The sequence below is a fragment of the Acinonyx jubatus genome, chromosome B2, assembly GCF_027475565.1.
Source record: "Acinonyx jubatus isolate Ajub_Pintada_27869175 chromosome B2, VMU_Ajub_asm_v1.0, whole genome shotgun sequence".
NCBI classification, from domain to species: domain Eukaryota; kingdom Metazoa; phylum Chordata; class Mammalia; order Carnivora; family Felidae; genus Acinonyx; species Acinonyx jubatus.
The window spans coordinates 2,923,931-2,939,779 of record NC_069385.1 but is presented as its reverse complement, the minus strand read 5'-3'; the positions used below and the strand labels follow the sequence as shown (position 1 = coordinate 2,939,779).

The 15,849-nt window shown below is 58.4% G+C and overlaps 1 protein-coding gene across 4 annotated transcripts in view; it reads right to left on the bottom strand.

Moving 5' to 3' along the window:
* Positions 1–15,849, bottom strand: part of RPS6KA2 (ribosomal protein S6 kinase A2) — a 345,106-nt gene that overhangs the window by 19,250 nt on the left and 310,007 nt on the right. For all 4 annotated transcript variants that reach the window (XM_027056471.2, XM_027056474.2, XM_027056475.2 and 1 more), the window contains 3 exons: positions 9,675–9,777; positions 7,148–7,278; positions 5,998–6,123 (listed from right to left, as the gene is read on the bottom strand). In XM_027056471.2, coding sequence (XP_026912272.1) covers positions 5,998–6,123; positions 7,148–7,278; positions 9,675–9,777 — 360 coding nt within the window. The remainder of the gene's footprint in view (positions 1–5,997; positions 6,124–7,147; positions 7,279–9,674; positions 9,778–15,849) is intronic.

The window sequence follows — 15,849 nt, the reverse complement described above, 5'->3', positions numbered from 1 at the left end:
GCCCTATTTGGAACAGGGGCAGGAGAACGTGTGATCGTTTGTAAGATTTAGCGGACGACTTCTCTCGTACCATTAACTTAGGCAAATTAGTTTGCTTACACAGTGAAAGAACTCTGAGTTTTCCAGCTGGAAAAAAACGAAAGTTTCCACGCCAGCGTTCCTTCTAAAACTAAGCTCTGTTCATGTCAAACATCTGTCTTAATTCTGCTGTGTTTCTGGTTGGCACATGGCATACACATACGGAAACGAGCCCAGACACGCTAACGCTACCGTAAACGGTCTGCCGTGGACGCAGAGCGGGCTGGGCGCAGGGAGCGCGGGCCCAGCTGCCCGTGTGCGTGGACGGGCCCAGCGACTCCCGGAAAGAACTGGGCGACACGGACTCACATGCTCGTAAGGACCCTCCTGCATCCTTTTTTTTTTTTTATTATTTTTTTAACGTTTATTTATTTTTGAGACAGAGAGAGACAGAGCATGAACAGGGGAGGGGCAGAGAGAGAGGGAGACACAGAATCTGAAACCGGCTCCAGGCTCCGAGCGGTCAGCACAGAGCCCGACGCGGGGCTCGAACTCACGGACCGTGAGATCATGACCTGAGCTGAAGTCGGCCGCTTAACCGACCAAGCCACCCAGGCGCCCCAAGGACCCTCCTGCATCTTTACCCGAGTCTGTCGCTACAACAAACTACGTGACTTCGAACAACGCAAACGCGCTACTGAAAAGAAGGCATGGCCGTGTCTGACGCGGGGGCTGCCCCAGGAGGAGCTGGCCACGGCTCCCCAGCGTGCCTCGGCCCGCAGGCGCCTTTCAGCCGCGGGGACCCGCTTGTACGTCTGCAGCTACCATGGCCCGCGGCCAGGGCTGACGTCCGAAGCGCATCCAGCTTCAGACTCCTCGGTTACGCGGGCTGTTGGCGGCAGCTTCTGGCCCTGCGATCCCTAAGACGCCTCGGTGGCTGGCTTGTGGGTTCCCTGAGAACAGGTCCGTGCTCCCGCCCAGGACCTGCCACTGTCTCTGCCGTAGGAAAAGCGCTAACAAAAGAACCGTGCAAAGGAGCGGACGGCGTCGGCTGGCCGAACGAGGGGATCCGCGCAGAACGCGACGTGTTCCCAGACGAGAAACGCCCCAGTCCACACCTGTCCTGTCAACACTGACAGTGAAGAAGCCCAGGAAAGGCTGGAAGTGACGTGGGATGTGAGGAAAAGCTCCTGGTGCTCCTTGGACGTAACACTTGTCCCTGACACCCACGGTCACAACGGCGGTGGAAAGACGGACAGGAGAGGAGACACGAAGTCTGTCGGGTGTGAAGCGTCACGAGAGGAGGCACTGCGGGCCACGGAGCACGGAGTGACAGCACAGGAGCCGGGGCGGGGAGCAGGGAGACCCCGGCCGAGAGCAGGGGCCTGTGGACACGAGGTGGCCGGCACCCGGGTCTCGGGGAGGAAAGTTCCAGCCCCGGGGAGGCAAACGCGTTCCCCAGGCGGGAGCCTCCCGTGTCCTGGGAAGAGCGTGGGCAGTTGAGTCCAGCTGGGGAGGTGCGGGAGGGGGGACAGGCGACGGGGCCTCGCCGGCGGCTGCGGGGTTTGGGCTCCGGGGCAGTGGGGTGGAGGCCGCGGAACCACCCGCTCGGCGTGGCCGTCTCGCTCTCTCAGGACCCGGGTGTCGCAACACGCAAGGGGGTGAGCTGGACGGGGGTATCACGGTCCCCCCCTCGGAGCAGAGAGGCAGCGCCCCGCGGAGGTCAAGGGCATGCACCCCCTGGAGGGAGGGCGGCTCCCCCATCTACGAGCTGGGTGTTCGGTCTGTGTGTCCCCGAGGGGACGCTGAGGGTGATCACAGCACCGCGTCGTGAAGGTGACGTGAGCTCACGCGCGCAGCGTTCCCGGGCTGGCGGGTAGCGAGTGCTGTTCACGGTCATCGTCCCCGTGGCCACAAGAGGGCACAACGCGTCGCGACAGGTGTGGATTCTGTCTAACGCCTGCAGCTCCCCGTCTCCTGAGCTTCAGGTGTTGGGTTTGCTGCTTAGACGTTTACTGATGCTCGTGTCTCGAAACCGAGGATCTAAGCGGCAGAAGTGGTACCTCGGGGGTGGGTGTCAGTTCTGCACCCCGCAGTCGGCACCCACCGAGTCGCTCGCAGACACCTTCCGGAACGGTCTCAAGGCGCACCTGCGGAGGCCTATGAGAGGCTGAGACACCTGGGGGCGCGAGGCAGCTTTTCCACAGCGAATCCCCCCCCAACACAAGGCTCCTCGGGAGCCCTTCCTTTGACACAAGCCGGCGCCCTGGGCTGTTTGCCGTTGAGCCACTTCAGGAGCGGCTTCGTGGAAAGGGACACGTAGCCGGAACGAGCGAAGACTAGAGATGCTTCCCGCTCCGCAAACCTCCCCCGTTCAAGTGCTGCTCCGTCGCAGCTCCCTTCTGCGCTCCGTAAGCCGTCCCGCTCTCGCCTTAAACAACTTGGCGTCTGGGCTGTTCTGTCAGGTTGTCAAAGTCCCCCACAATTCCCTCCGGCCCCCTGCCTTCTGGGGCCGACGAGGAGAGCAAAGGCGAACTTCGGTGGCGCCCGGATGGCTGGGCTGCTCTGCCCTCGGAAACAGCCGGGGGTGTAAGAGCGGACGCATCTGTCAACCGTACTGAGCCTGACGGAGGGAGGGGGGAGGGAGGAGATAACGGCTTTCCCACCCAGCTCCCCAGCACTGGGTGGGCGCACCGGAGGGACACCCCACGCCGAGTCGGCCCGAGGTGGGGTCCGCGAGGACAAGGAGGCAGCACCCGCCTCACCGCCTGAGGCCGGGCTCTCCCGGGGAAAGACCCTGGTCAGTCCAGCCTCGTTTGCTTCATCCGAAGACAGGGACCAAGCTGAGGGATTCAGAGTCTGTACCGACGCTTGCAGAGTGCCCACTGTGTGCGCGCTGCCTACTGTGAGATGTCCGTCCGTGCCCCGTCCCCGAAGGGTGCCTTAGGCCACAGTTCTCTTCAGCACCGCTGTTATTATGGGCTGGGTAATTCTTCGCTGAGGACAGCGGGAGGGAGCCGTCCTGGGCCGGATGTCAAGCTTCATCCCTGACCGTTGCCCCCTAGACCCCAGCGGCGACTCCCACGCCAGCTGTGACAAGCAGAATGTCTCAGACATGGCCAGTGTCCCTGGAGGGGGGCAAAGCCAGCCAGACCGATGATGGCTGGGCACAGGAGCCCCGGCACTCCGGTCACCGTCCTCCTGTTCATCCAGGTCCCTGCGTGCGCTTTTCTGCTCTTGACTCGGGGGGAGGCTTCCGAATCGCCCGTGGAGGTGGATGAGCGGACAAGGAGGCCCCCTGGCTCGGACTAGACTGTTTCTCAAAATGAAAGACACCCTTTTCCATCCACGCGCGAATGTGGATGGCTGGGTCCCCACACTTCGCGAGCTAGCCGGGAGGGTGGGCGCAGCTCCAGCAGCTGAGTCCCGGAGGGCGTTTATCGACCCGAGGTCCGGCTCACACGCCCGGCGATTAAGTGCCACGTTCTCGGTTCTGCCATGTATCAGCCAGGCAACTGATGCAGAAAAAGGTCAAAGAATAGTTCAGCTCCGCTCTACCTGGAAAATGCTGACAAAGGGCAGGGTAGCGATCTGTAGGACGTTAAAACGTTCTGCTAACAAATGGGCCCATCCTGAAAACCGAGCTCTTTGCCTTGAAACTCCTGCCGGTCCTGTTGCCCTTGAAGGAAATCCAAGCCAACGCCAGTGAACTGACAATGGTCATTCCAACCAGCAGCCTACACAGCTCTGGGTCCCGGGCGCTCCCTCCTGCGCTTGGTGAATTTAAATACCTTCTAGATAATAAACTACGACCCACTGTGGTCTCAGCAAGGATCGGGGGTGGTGGGGGGGGATCCCTGCCAGGTCCACCAGGTCTGTCTGTCCAGGGAACTTCAAGGCGTGCAAAAAAGAAACAGGAAGGCTTGACTTCCCGTGGCACCCAGCTGCAGCCACGCGCCTGGCTTCTGGGCCCTGGGGTGAGATGCCTCAGAAATTCCCAGCACAGCGTGGCCTCAACAAGAGCGTCAAGGTCCGAGCTAAAGCCACGGAACAAAGCCGAATTCACATGGTGTTTTTATAAGAGAGCTGGATATGGGGACAGTACGGGGAAACACACAACTGCCTCTGTCAATGGGAGATTTATTTTCAGAGGCACAAAACGCAGCTGATCAACTGCACAGAGGCTGGCTGTTTTCTAGAAGGGCATCGTGGTCACTGAGCCGGCCGGACAATAGATGTGTTTTTCCTCGCTCGCTGGAAGCTGCGATTGTTTCTAGGATGGCTGCTGGTCACCAAACTGCCGAAAGATATTCTGTGCGAATGACAGAAAAGATCCTCCAAAGCCCCTGTGTGCTTGTGAAGCCTCCGTCGTGAAACACGAGCGAGACGCAGAGGGCAGGTGCACACCCACATCGGGCTCCAGGAACAGCACTGCCTGGGGAACCAGGGGCGGCTTCGCAGGTGCTCCCATGCTCTCCCCCAAGGAGGAGGAAACACGAAACTCCTCAGCAACCCAAGTCCTAGAAACTCCTGGAAGACTGCTTGTGACACCACCTGGGGGCCCGTGCACACCCCCTGCGGACGGCTGGACAGCAGGCCGTGCTGTGCACCCTCCACCCTCTGCTCCGGGAGCCCTCTGCGCGCCTCCCCTCTGCTCCGGGAGCCCTCTGCGCGCCTCCCCTCTGCTCCGGGAGCCCTCTGCGTGCCTCCCCTCGACTCCTGGCGCAGTGCTCTAGAAGTAGGCAGGCTGAACACGGACAGCATGTCCGTGGAACCCACAGACCATTCCTCCGTATTTCAAATGTTCTTTCTTATTAGAGGAATTCAATATACACGTGTCCCCAAGCCATCATTTTCCAACCCAAACTAGACCTACGGTCTTTGGTCTAGGTTTTTTTGGCTGGTGTCTTTTCCGGAAAGAATTGGGCATTTTTTTTTCAGTGCAGGAAACACTGGGTGGGTGTGCATGCTATTCTTGGGGGTCTCCCTTTTTGCAAAACCTGTGTTCACTACACAGTGTGGGGCCTGGGTGAGGAGTCGCGCAGAACAGCTCATCTGCCTGAGTCATCATTTTGGACAACTTCTTCAGAGGCCAGGAAAATCACAATGGACGGGATTGCTCCTTCTACCCTGCTGCCTGCTGGAAGGTTCCACGCTCCTCCAAGTGTTGAGGGGTGAGCAGGGGCAGGGCCACGTGCTGCAGACAACACTGGTTTGGACACGACGACGCCACAGGCCGGACCCGGCGGTCAGTTCAGCGGGAAAGCGGTGGACTTAGAGCCTCTCTCCCGCTCTTGTGGACAGAATGTGCCATTTACGCTTTTTACGAAAGTTAGGTCGTGCTTTTAGCGGGAAGCTTTAGCTTTAGTCCATATTTTATCAACCAGAAAACTGAAGAAACTGGTCTTTGGGATTTCCAGATGAACTATCAAATGTAGCAACAATTACAGAGGCTAAAGGTACTATGTAGAGACGGGATTCTAGATAATTACAGATAATCCTTACTACGGACTTTTCCGGATGGTGGAGAGTAAAATGGCCAGCTCTCTGCTTAGGTTTTCACAGGTTTAACCGGTTTATGCCTCTATTCGTTTCTTTGAGGTAGTTTTTGGTGACCGTGGCTTCCTCCTTCCTTCCCCCTCTCCCATCAAACACTGCGCCTGTCCCCCAACTGTATTTTCCAGAATACTGGGCACCTGAAGCTTTTATTCCAGAGTGCACTTACACAAAGCTACTAACGGTGGTCGGCACTCGGATGTGGGATAAAGCTGAAAATACTCATGATCTGCAAAATAAGTTTCGAACGGATGACCTCATACCAAAGCAGACTGAGCTCCGTCACAGGAGACCTGGGGAGACGGTGAGCGGGGAGGGAGGTGGCCGGCTCAGCAGGGCCTGCCACGGTCAGGGCTCGCCGGGGCAGTGCAGTTGTGCGCGGCGACCGCACGCGGCACTGCCCACGCCCGCGCGCGGTCTTACCTTCACGGCGTACTCTGCCTCCGTCGCTTTATGCACACATCGCTTGCACACGGAGTAGGAGCCCACCCCGATGTCCTCCTTGATCTCGTAGCCGTCGGTGAAGTGTACGTTGTTCCCGTGTAACTGCTGCGGAGAGAGACCAAGGGCGGAGACGGCCGTCAGGGCTCTCTCGTGCAAGGGCACGACCACAGGCACACGGGACACGGGCAGGAAGGGGGGGTTCCAGACGGTGCACTGAGGTCACTGAGCCCAGGGGTTCGTGGAGTCATGCTGCTGGTCAGCAAGGGCTCTCGACCTACCTCCCGACTCCCCTGACCTCTCCGGCTGTGAACTTCATTCTCAGACCACAGTACCCGGTATCCACCGCCTGGGCCCATCCCCCTGAAGACCTGAGAGCCTGAGACAGTGGGGCAGGGGACCTGCAGAAGCTGTGTGTGTGGTTGTGACACTGGGGTCTAGAGCGGTGCCTGGCTGTGTCATCTCCCTGTAAATCCGACCCCGTGATGTCCCAGGCATGGCCCGTAGGCACGATCCCCCACTCAGAGCACGGTCGAGAAGCCGCCAGCTACGGTCTATCCTGTCACATCAAGCGCCCACGTCAGACACACCGCGGTTTCCCAAAAGGCTCTGGAGAGGCGATGTGGAGATCTAATGCCGCCCAATTTTCCCTGACCCGGTCCGTAAATAAAACGTGATCGCCATTCCTTCTTAGAATTCTCTGCATCTGGTTACACTAACTGGGGGGGAAGAGCCTTATAAAATAAACGTCCTCTGCATCGACCTCCCAAAAAGTCGGTTTGTAGCCACAGACCAAATCGCTCTCTCGGGGTACTGGCCCCACTGCACACCGTGAGCACGCCCCGTCTGACTCGTGTGGGGGCTCTGGCTGTAGACACGCCACGGTGACAGTCTCATCAGAACTCTTTACCCTTCGTTAGGATGAATGTGGAACAGGGGTAACAGCCATGGCTCGGGTCACCATGAGACTCAGTGACCCCCACGAGGCCGGGAAAGGAGCTGATGGCAGAAAGCGCTCCAGGCACCAGCGGGCCCCGCCCCCGCCCCCACTCCCAGGCCGGCTTTCCGTCCACGTGTGACCCTCACCACCCACACCTGCCGGAGACCGTGGAGTCGGGCGGTGCGGGGTTACCTGCACGATGGGGTGGACCGTGGCTTTGTGCAGATCTTGTGGCGAGGGCTCCTGGACCAGACTCGAGGCCACGAAACTGAATCCTCTGAACAGATGATGAGCGTTGGCGCTGGGGGGGACGCCAGGTGAGTCTGCAGGTAACAACGAGAGAATTCCACCTTCCAGGGGGAGCTTCCTAGCTGGAGTTCCCCAGTCACTTTTACTTAATTTAATGACATCACACAGTTGGCCTTTGTGCGAGGGACTAAATGAAGTGTTGAGAGACGGAAAAGTCATTCTCTCTATATGTATATATTAATAAGAGGGTAGGATTTTCTAAGCACACGAGCCGAGAGCATGGCTGTGTTAAAGGGCAGCTATACCAATGTGATTCTGAAACAGTGTATAATCCACATCCTGTACGTAAGGTTTCTGGATGCGCAGTGGGAATGTCCTCTGAAAGGCTTACAGCATCTTTTCCCCTAAACTTAAGCCAATACTAAAGCTAGTTTATATCTCCTTTGGCCACTGGAGGCTGCTGGCTGGTGGGAGATGCTGGGCTAAGATTTGAAAACCCATCAGACAAAGTAGTCAGAAACGAGTCATGGGATCATCAAAGTTTCCAAGTCCTCAGTTTCAATCAGTTAGTTGAAAATTCTGTCTTATCCAACTCTCGTGTTTGCTTTTTAAGCACCGTGCCGAAAATCAGCATCCCCTCGATGATCTTAAAGCCTGTTATGTTCTATTTATGCCACCTCCCACGTGGGGACGGCAGCCACACCAGCCAAATGCTGGCCGAGGCAACCTTCATAAGCACCCGCCTGGACTTCAGCTGATGGCGTCCGCGCCCCTTCCTTCATTCAGAGACACTGCTTATGCGATCTACGAATTCTCCGCTCACTAATGCAAGTGCATCTGTCCAAGTTAATAGGGCCGTACCTCCCCCAAAGCACACACACTCCTCAGAGGCTGTGAAGGAGCCTCCTGAGGTACGCTTCACCCTCGCCATTTGCAGGGCTCTGGCGAATTCTCTGGGATGAGCTCAAATTCTTAAATCTAAAGCCCCAAGGAAGGATGCCAAGCACCCTGGGGGTCGAAGACTGCTTAATGGTGCTGGATCCGTTGTGCTCGGTGGGGACCTTCAGAGCAGCTGGTGGTAGCCTGGGAGGTTTCTAAGGGAAAGCAGACCTCGAAGCCGTCATTCTGTGCAGGGGCCCGGGGTCTAGAACAGCTCGGCGCCCGCCGGGGCAACACTGCAGCGTTCAGGAGGCGCTGCTTCTCGCAGAACATAATCTTCAGATTCTAAAAACTACTCGGCTGAGCCTTCTGGGTTTTAATTAAGCTTCTCTAGTCTAGCACCGGGTGAATTTACTTCCTAGCACCAGGAGCCTAAACCAAAGGGAACAAAGTGGATTCTCTGCTCCAAGTTCTCTACGTAGTGTTTGGTAGTTGGCTGTGCCTTTCATAACCAGCTTTAAAGTCATGCAAAATTTCGGATTTCAAGTCAGCGAGCAAAGAACCCCCATAATACACCGTATGTAGCCCCCGTATCCACCAGCTCCCTGAACGTGGTCCCCCATCCCTCTACGAGGGGGGTTCGCCTCTTTAGTTTACATAACACCATTATACAACATACCACTACTGTATGGCCTGGACTGCGTCCCCCCAAATTCAGAGTTTGAAGCCCTCGCCCTCTATGTGCCTGTCTTTGAAGATGGGGTCTTTGGGGGAGGTAAGTAAAGTTCAACGAGGCCATGGGACCTGAGCCAACGGCACTGCTGTCCTTCTAAGAAGAGGGAGAGACAGCACCGAGTGAGGCCCCGTGAGGACACGGAGGGAAGGTGGCTGCCTACAAGTCGGGAAGGGAGCCCCTACCAGGAACCAAAGTAGATGTCTGTTGTTTAGGGTGCCCAGGCCAGCTGTGTGTCATGTGGTCCACGCAGACTGAGACCATTCCCAGATCTCAAAAACAATCCCCTGATACTGACTCATGAATGTCACAAAATGATGACTTTGGACTGACGGAGTTCGACAGCCCTTAAGAGGGATTGTTGACAGATCCCGAAAGCCAAGGCTCCGTGTCCATCTGCTGTGCCGAGACCCGGTAGCTGGTAAGGCTCTGCAGACAGTGTCAGCTGCTGGCATGCGTCAGGGCTACAGTTCCCACAGCTGTGGACTTCACCCTCGGCCCTCCTCTCCCCACAAGACCCTCTAGCTGAATGGAGACTGTCACTGTCTCGACGTTCCCTTTTTGCCTGAAAGAAGTGGTCCCTGAACTGGCAGCGGGAGGCGGGGGGACCTACAGGACACCTGGACGATTCCCAAACCACATGCTACCTGGGCGACGACCGAGAATCGGTTCCACCACTTGAACCTTGATGGCGGAGCAGACGAAACAAGTCAGACAGAACCGACAATTACCCTCCAGAAAGCACCGCACGAGAGACTCTCTGGTTCCTGGATAGCTACCCCCTCACCGGTCGGGGGGGGTGGGGGTGGGGGGAGGACCCACGACCGGACAGAGCGCTGGGTCGCTGCTGGGACACACCTGTGGGCGTCCGTGCTGTGAACTCGGGGTCGAAGTGGAAGGTGTCCTCGGGCCTGCCCACCGCTGGCTTGAATGGCGGCTTGATCTCCTTCCGGTACAGCTTCTGCAGGGAAGGCAAGACAGAGCCGTGAGGAGCCACCGACAACACCAGAGAATGCCGTGGAATAGCGCGGCCCGCCGCCGGGGCGGGGGACACACTTCGCGCACACGGCCCCAGTTTCCACCTGCGGATGGCACCTCTGGATACTCTGACATATATACGAATATGCGTAAAATATGCACGTACGTTACGTAGGACGCAGAACACAATGGAATGTATTCTATAAAAGTCATAACCAAAGGCATGAGGGTCTGGACACGTGCAAAGTATTCTCCATTTAGGGCAACGTGACGTTTTAAACCTTTTTGGGGGGCAGTAGAATTTTTTTCTTCTAGTAAAATCTGGCAGGACGGCCCCACGCTGCCCCACCCTGGGTGACAGCAGTACCTGCTGCTGGGTGCCCTCCTCTCTGCCCCGGCGACCCCGAGGCCACCCCTGGGGGACGCTGTGAAAGCCCCCAGCTAGAAGGGAACCGAGCCTGGGTGCGGGGGCTGGGGCACGTGCCCTGGGCACCCGCTCTGGCATCCCCGATTTGGGGGTCCGGACCCCTCTGCTCGAGCAGCTGCTTCAGTGCCCCTTCTACACACGCCTGTGCCCTCCAACGGGCCCAGCACGACACCTGACTCGATGGTGAGTCAGCCCTTCTCGAGAATGGCCACGTCGGGAGGCCCCGAACTTGCGTCATGGAGCCTGAGCTGTGACAGGATGCCCGGAAAACCCACGGCCCTCAGTGCTCCGGTCTTAGTGGAAATTTGAAAACGCCTTCCAAACCTGACTGTGGTGTTCTCAACGCTCTCAGGCAGGGCGACAGTTCATGCTTTTGGGGAGATTCAATTAAAGGGACAACACAGTTTGGAATCGGGCCCCGGTAATGAGGCGGATGAAGCTGCAGATGGGGAAGAGGGAGTGTGGGCAGGGGGGCGAGGCTGGGCTCCGTGGGTCGGGGAGGTGGGCTGTGGGCTGCAGAGGTGTGGGGGCCTCGGTGCTGCCAGTCCTGGTGGAGGCTGAGGGGGCGCCACCGGGGTGGATTTCAGGTCGTGGCAGTTCTGGGCGCACAGTAGTGGCTCTGGCCAGGGTGCTGAGCGCCTGGCGGGTTGGCACCTTGGCTGCGGGGCTTGGATACCAGGACGCGGGTCTGGCTGCAGCCCTCTGAGTTTCCCTAGTTCCGCCTGATCACAGGAGTGCCCCCGGGCCCTTTCTCGGTGCCTTTGTTTCAGTAAGTCTGGAGCTCAGCTCTGGAGCCAGGGATCCTGATGGCTCGGAAAACGTCTGCAGTGACTCCTGTCCAGATCTGCTCTAAGTCTCTCAATAACACAGAAGAGCAGATTTCCTCTCCTGGTTTTACAGGTGAGGAAACCCAGGCTAAGACAGGTGGGCTGAGTTGTGCAAGGTCAGGAGTGACGAAGGGCCGGCCAGGAGGAGGGTCAGGCATCCCGACTCTTCCTGTTACAGCAGCGCTCACGGCGGGGGAGGGTCCAGCAGGTGGCAGCAGGGCACGACCTCCTGGTCCCTGCCCGGAGCACACCCTTGCAGAGGCCCCTGTGGCCGCGGGAAGTGCGGGTGCGGCTGGCAGAACGGGAGCTGTGTCCGGGTGAAGGGGCCCCGGAGGCTGGCACTGACCGATGGCCACCGGGCTCCGCCGCTTAAGGAGCAGCAGGGGCCGTGGCGTGCACAGGACGGCACTCAGGGTGTGCACTCAGGAGTCACCCGGCGAGAAAGAATGTGTTAACTCCGCCCTGCATTCGCTGGTCATTTCCTGCCCTGGGTGAATAGATTTCATTAGGGATTGATTTACTCCTTGAACTCTTTCCGTAAATAGAAACATGCTCCTTTCGGCGGTGACGCATTCCGGGATGGGAATAAACTTCCCTGATGTATGCACTTGTCAGAGGAAATCTAATAGGGAGAAGCGAGCTGTGCACCCTGGTTAAAATGCCGGCCGTCACCAAGACCGATGGCCCAGCGCAGCCCTGCGGGGCTCAGACCCTCTCTCCTCGCACCAGCGATTGTCCTGCGATGTTCGAGCTGGGTGATTAAATCGGTATCTGTCCTGCTCCAGGAAAACGCACATCCTCTCCCTCGGCATCCGTGTCTTCTCTCGCTACTTGGGGAGGTGGGGGTGGGGGAAGAGAGGGAGAGAGGGGGAGAGAGGAATCTCCGCGAGCCGGGGGCTCCTGCTTTCGTTAACAGGGGGATTTATTTACACGCACACAGAACTAGCTGTCACTTAATCCAAAGGGGAGGCGTTACACCTGGAGCTGAAGGTGACCTTCAGCTCCTCTTCCAACCCCAGCTCCACCAGCACGGGGTCCCCTGGAAGCTGGAAGCCAGTGCCTGCCCCCAGCTTCACGGCTGCGGATTAAACAGTCCCCCAAACCCAGCACTTTGGAGCCGAAGCGCTTCTGCTCCCTGATGGTTCACTGGGCAGCTCCCGGAGGCATCGGCGGCCACGACTGTGCCTGTGTGCGCACCCCGCGGTGGGGACCGTGACGCCCTGCTTGGGACACCCCGCAGCCTCGCTTCCCACCCGGCCACCAGCCACAGAACCGCACTTTGAAGAGAAGCCGGCTGGGATGCCGAGGTGACTGGCACAGTCCCAGCCCCTTCCCCTCCGTGCAGAAACCTGCCCAACTCTGCTTGCTAACCCGCCTCCCACGGAGGAAAACCCGAGAAAGCACAGGTGCCTCCTGTGACCAAGCTGACTCCCGGGGCCACGTGTTCTACCCTGGTCTCCCACTGAGACAGCCCCCCGAGAATGGCACAGCAGTCCTGGCCGGGAGGCCGACCTCTGGGGGAGGCACAGCTTCCCACTTTCCAGGTCTTTACCGTAAGGAAAAGGAATTCATCAGGATGACCCCTGTAACCTAGCAGAGGACGTGGTACCCGCTGGCTTCCCCTGCTGCAGAGTCTCAGTGCCCTCCTTCCCAGCCCGGTGCATGTCCTCTGAACCCGGCACAGAGCCCAGCCATCACAGTGCGTTTACAGCACGTAAAAACCCCGGCTTCACTCATGCATGTGCACGTCTGCTTTTCCTCGTGTTTCTGAACCTCCTCTGTAAGCCCGTGCTTCCCGAAGGATTCCTAGCTGACGGGAGGGGAGGGCATGTGAGAGGGTCCGCTGAAGGCTTGCCGCCGGTGGGGGCATCACGGTGGGGCGGGAATCCCCGTGCAGACTCCACAGCCCCCCCGAACACCGGTCCCTGTTCTTGTTACGCCTATGAGCACAGCCTGTCCAAGGGCGGCCGGGAACACCACCCTGCGGTGCCCCGAGGGTGCTGTGGTTTCATCCTGGTTCCAAGCAGGTAGCGGAGGGCTGGACAGGGTGGCCAGGTGCCCTCCGCCCTGTGCGTGGCTCCCCTATGCTTGCTGCGGTGGTAAAAGTCGGTCAGTTTCTTCCCGTTGCTGGATAAACTTCTGGAACGTGCTAGTGTGTGTTATTATTACACATGCTTTTCTTTCCCTGTGTGCAAACCTAGGAGCGGGTTTGAGGTTTTAGCGAAAAAGTAATCTCGCTTCTCATTTTGCAGCGTAAACTGTGGCACACAGGGTTAATTCGAGAACGAAATGGCAGCAGCATTTTGTGTAGGTTTTGAGCTTGACGACAGGCATTAGAATTCTGACCTAGATTCCCCTCTCTGAGCATCCAGAACGACCCATCCCACACTGCCGGAAAGAGAATGGGGTCTCATGATCAATTCGCCAGGCATCACTTCAAATCATCTGGCTCGTCCCAGGATCTCAGGCTGACACAAGTCACAGCCACATTGGAACGGATTTCGCATCGAGCCAGGATGTGCCAGGAAGCTCTGAGCAGGTGCAGCACGGCTATTTATACCTAAAAGACCTTCAGATGACAGAGGGCAGAACAGAGGGAGCACAGGCAAAATGCTAACTGGATAATGGAATAGGAGGCTGAGGCGAGCTTGGGGTCACGGACCTAACATCTGCTTCTGTAGGCAGTTTTGGCTCCAGGCATTTCAAAATTAACACTCTCCAGTAGGAAAGGGCACAGCTATAGATCGTTCCCGAAATAGCGACGCAGAAATAATGCAGAGACGCAGAGTGGTGGCAGCCTGGCCGGAGTAACAGAAAATTCCAACCGCTTCCGAGCACCCGGGGAAGCGGAGGGAGGATCTGATGGGACTCTGTCTACACGGGCTACCCTTGCCGTAAGCCTGGCCAGAGCAACAGAATTCAAACAGCCTCCGAGCGCCCAGGGAGGGGGGATCTGATGGGACTCCGTCTATATGGGTTACCCTCACCGCAAGTGGTTCCAACCAAAGTATCTGGATTTACAAGACTGCTGAACCGAGGGGCGGTCATTCCTTGAACAGAGTCCTGTCGGGCTCCTTGAACGAAGAAGCCCGGTATTTAATGTGGGAACAGACGGACAGAAGTTGCCTCACACTCTGACACAGGCACTGAGACTGGCCAGCAGCCCACCGCTGCCGGGACCCGAACCCCTAAAACCCACTCTTGGGGGCAAGAAGTCCTTTCTCCGCTCCTGCTGGCACGCACGACCGGCAAGGTCGGGGGGCTCTCGCAGGTGCTGACCTCGGGCTGTCTTCTCACTGCCCTGTGCCTCAGTTTCCCGCAGGAGTCCCTCCCACCTCACAGAATGACAACACCTGCTACCCTCGGAAGGGTTCAGAAGTATAAAAAGAACACAGGCGTGAGTTCCTCACGATAACGGGCGCTGAACGGCTACAGTGAAGGTCCCAGCCCCGGCCAGGAAGCAGCAAGCTGGTCAGCAGGGGTCGGTCCGTGGTGCCTGTGGTCGAGGCAAGCATCTTTCCCACGGCGAGGGGCCCCCGGGCTGGGCTGGGGGTGGGGGTCCCGTGGGCCGCGGTGATGAACTTTCCCGCAGCATCAGGGGCAAATAAACGCAGACTACGTGCGGGGCTCCCCCGGACCCCCTGCCGAGGCCTCGGGCTGTAACCGCAAGTTTTCATTCGGCTGCTGAACCAGCCTCTTTCAGGAAGATCTGCTCCCAGGCGGTTTTATTTGCTCGGCTGTGTAGCCGAGTTAATGGCACAGCAGGGCAAACCGGGGGATGTGACCCCACATCCACTGGGAACGGACTTATTCCGCACCAACAGGTCACCCGAAAATTTCTGCTGGCAGCTTTGGGTCACAGAGGGAAGCAGAGAGCGAAATAAGTAAGTTTATATTTTCCGGGTCGGGTCCCGAGGCCGGCGCTGGGCTCGCACACCTGGGCAGGAACCAGACGGTTGAGGAAATGGCTTCTCGTTGTCGTCCTGAGCACCTGCCGGGCAGAGGGGAGGCCTCCTGGCGGTAATGGCTTTTGCAGAGGCTCCTCTGCTGTGGCCCTGAGTTGTCCAGGCTGCTGTGGCAGGAGGCACACGTCCGGACACCCGTCAAGGTCGGACATTTTCACGTCTGCTTTCCCGATGGGTCTGCGGCGTGCCCGGTGTGTGACCGACGGCCGGGGCTGGTCTTCGCGACACCGTGGCTCACTGGCGCGCAGGGAGGAGAGGGCGGGCGGAGAGTGGCGACGGGGATCTCTCGTCTACGTGCGGCGGTCAGATGTCAAGCAACGTGAGGACAGCTGCGTCTTACAACTGCTGGACCACGGACACCCTGCTCAGCGGGACACGGGCCGGCGCCCAGCACTGCTTGTGGAATAAGTGAGCTTGCACAGAAGTGGCTCTTCAGAGCTCCCTTAACCACGCACCGGCTGTTTTCATCCAGGGCTGGAGACGGAACGAGAGCCTTCCCTCCCTCTCCGCCCCTGCCTCGTCTTCTGCGGGCAAATACTGAAGTGAGGGTAGATGTGCTCAGTCCCCGTGAATCTGAAGGGCCCCTCTCAGAGACACAACGGAATCAAATGCCAAAAGCAACAGGAGACGCTGCCCAACCTCAGTTTTAGTCCGGTTACCTTGAAATAATGCAGACTGCCGCCTTCCTGGTGCGAGATTCCAAGTGACCATGCGTGTCCGGGCAGGGACCCCCGCCCCCGTCCCCTGGCCGGCACAGCGGTGCTGGGTGCACTGGAGCTGGTCTCCCGCGGGACCCTCGCCTTCCTAACGCTGCAGACACAGGCCGGGCCGCTGCT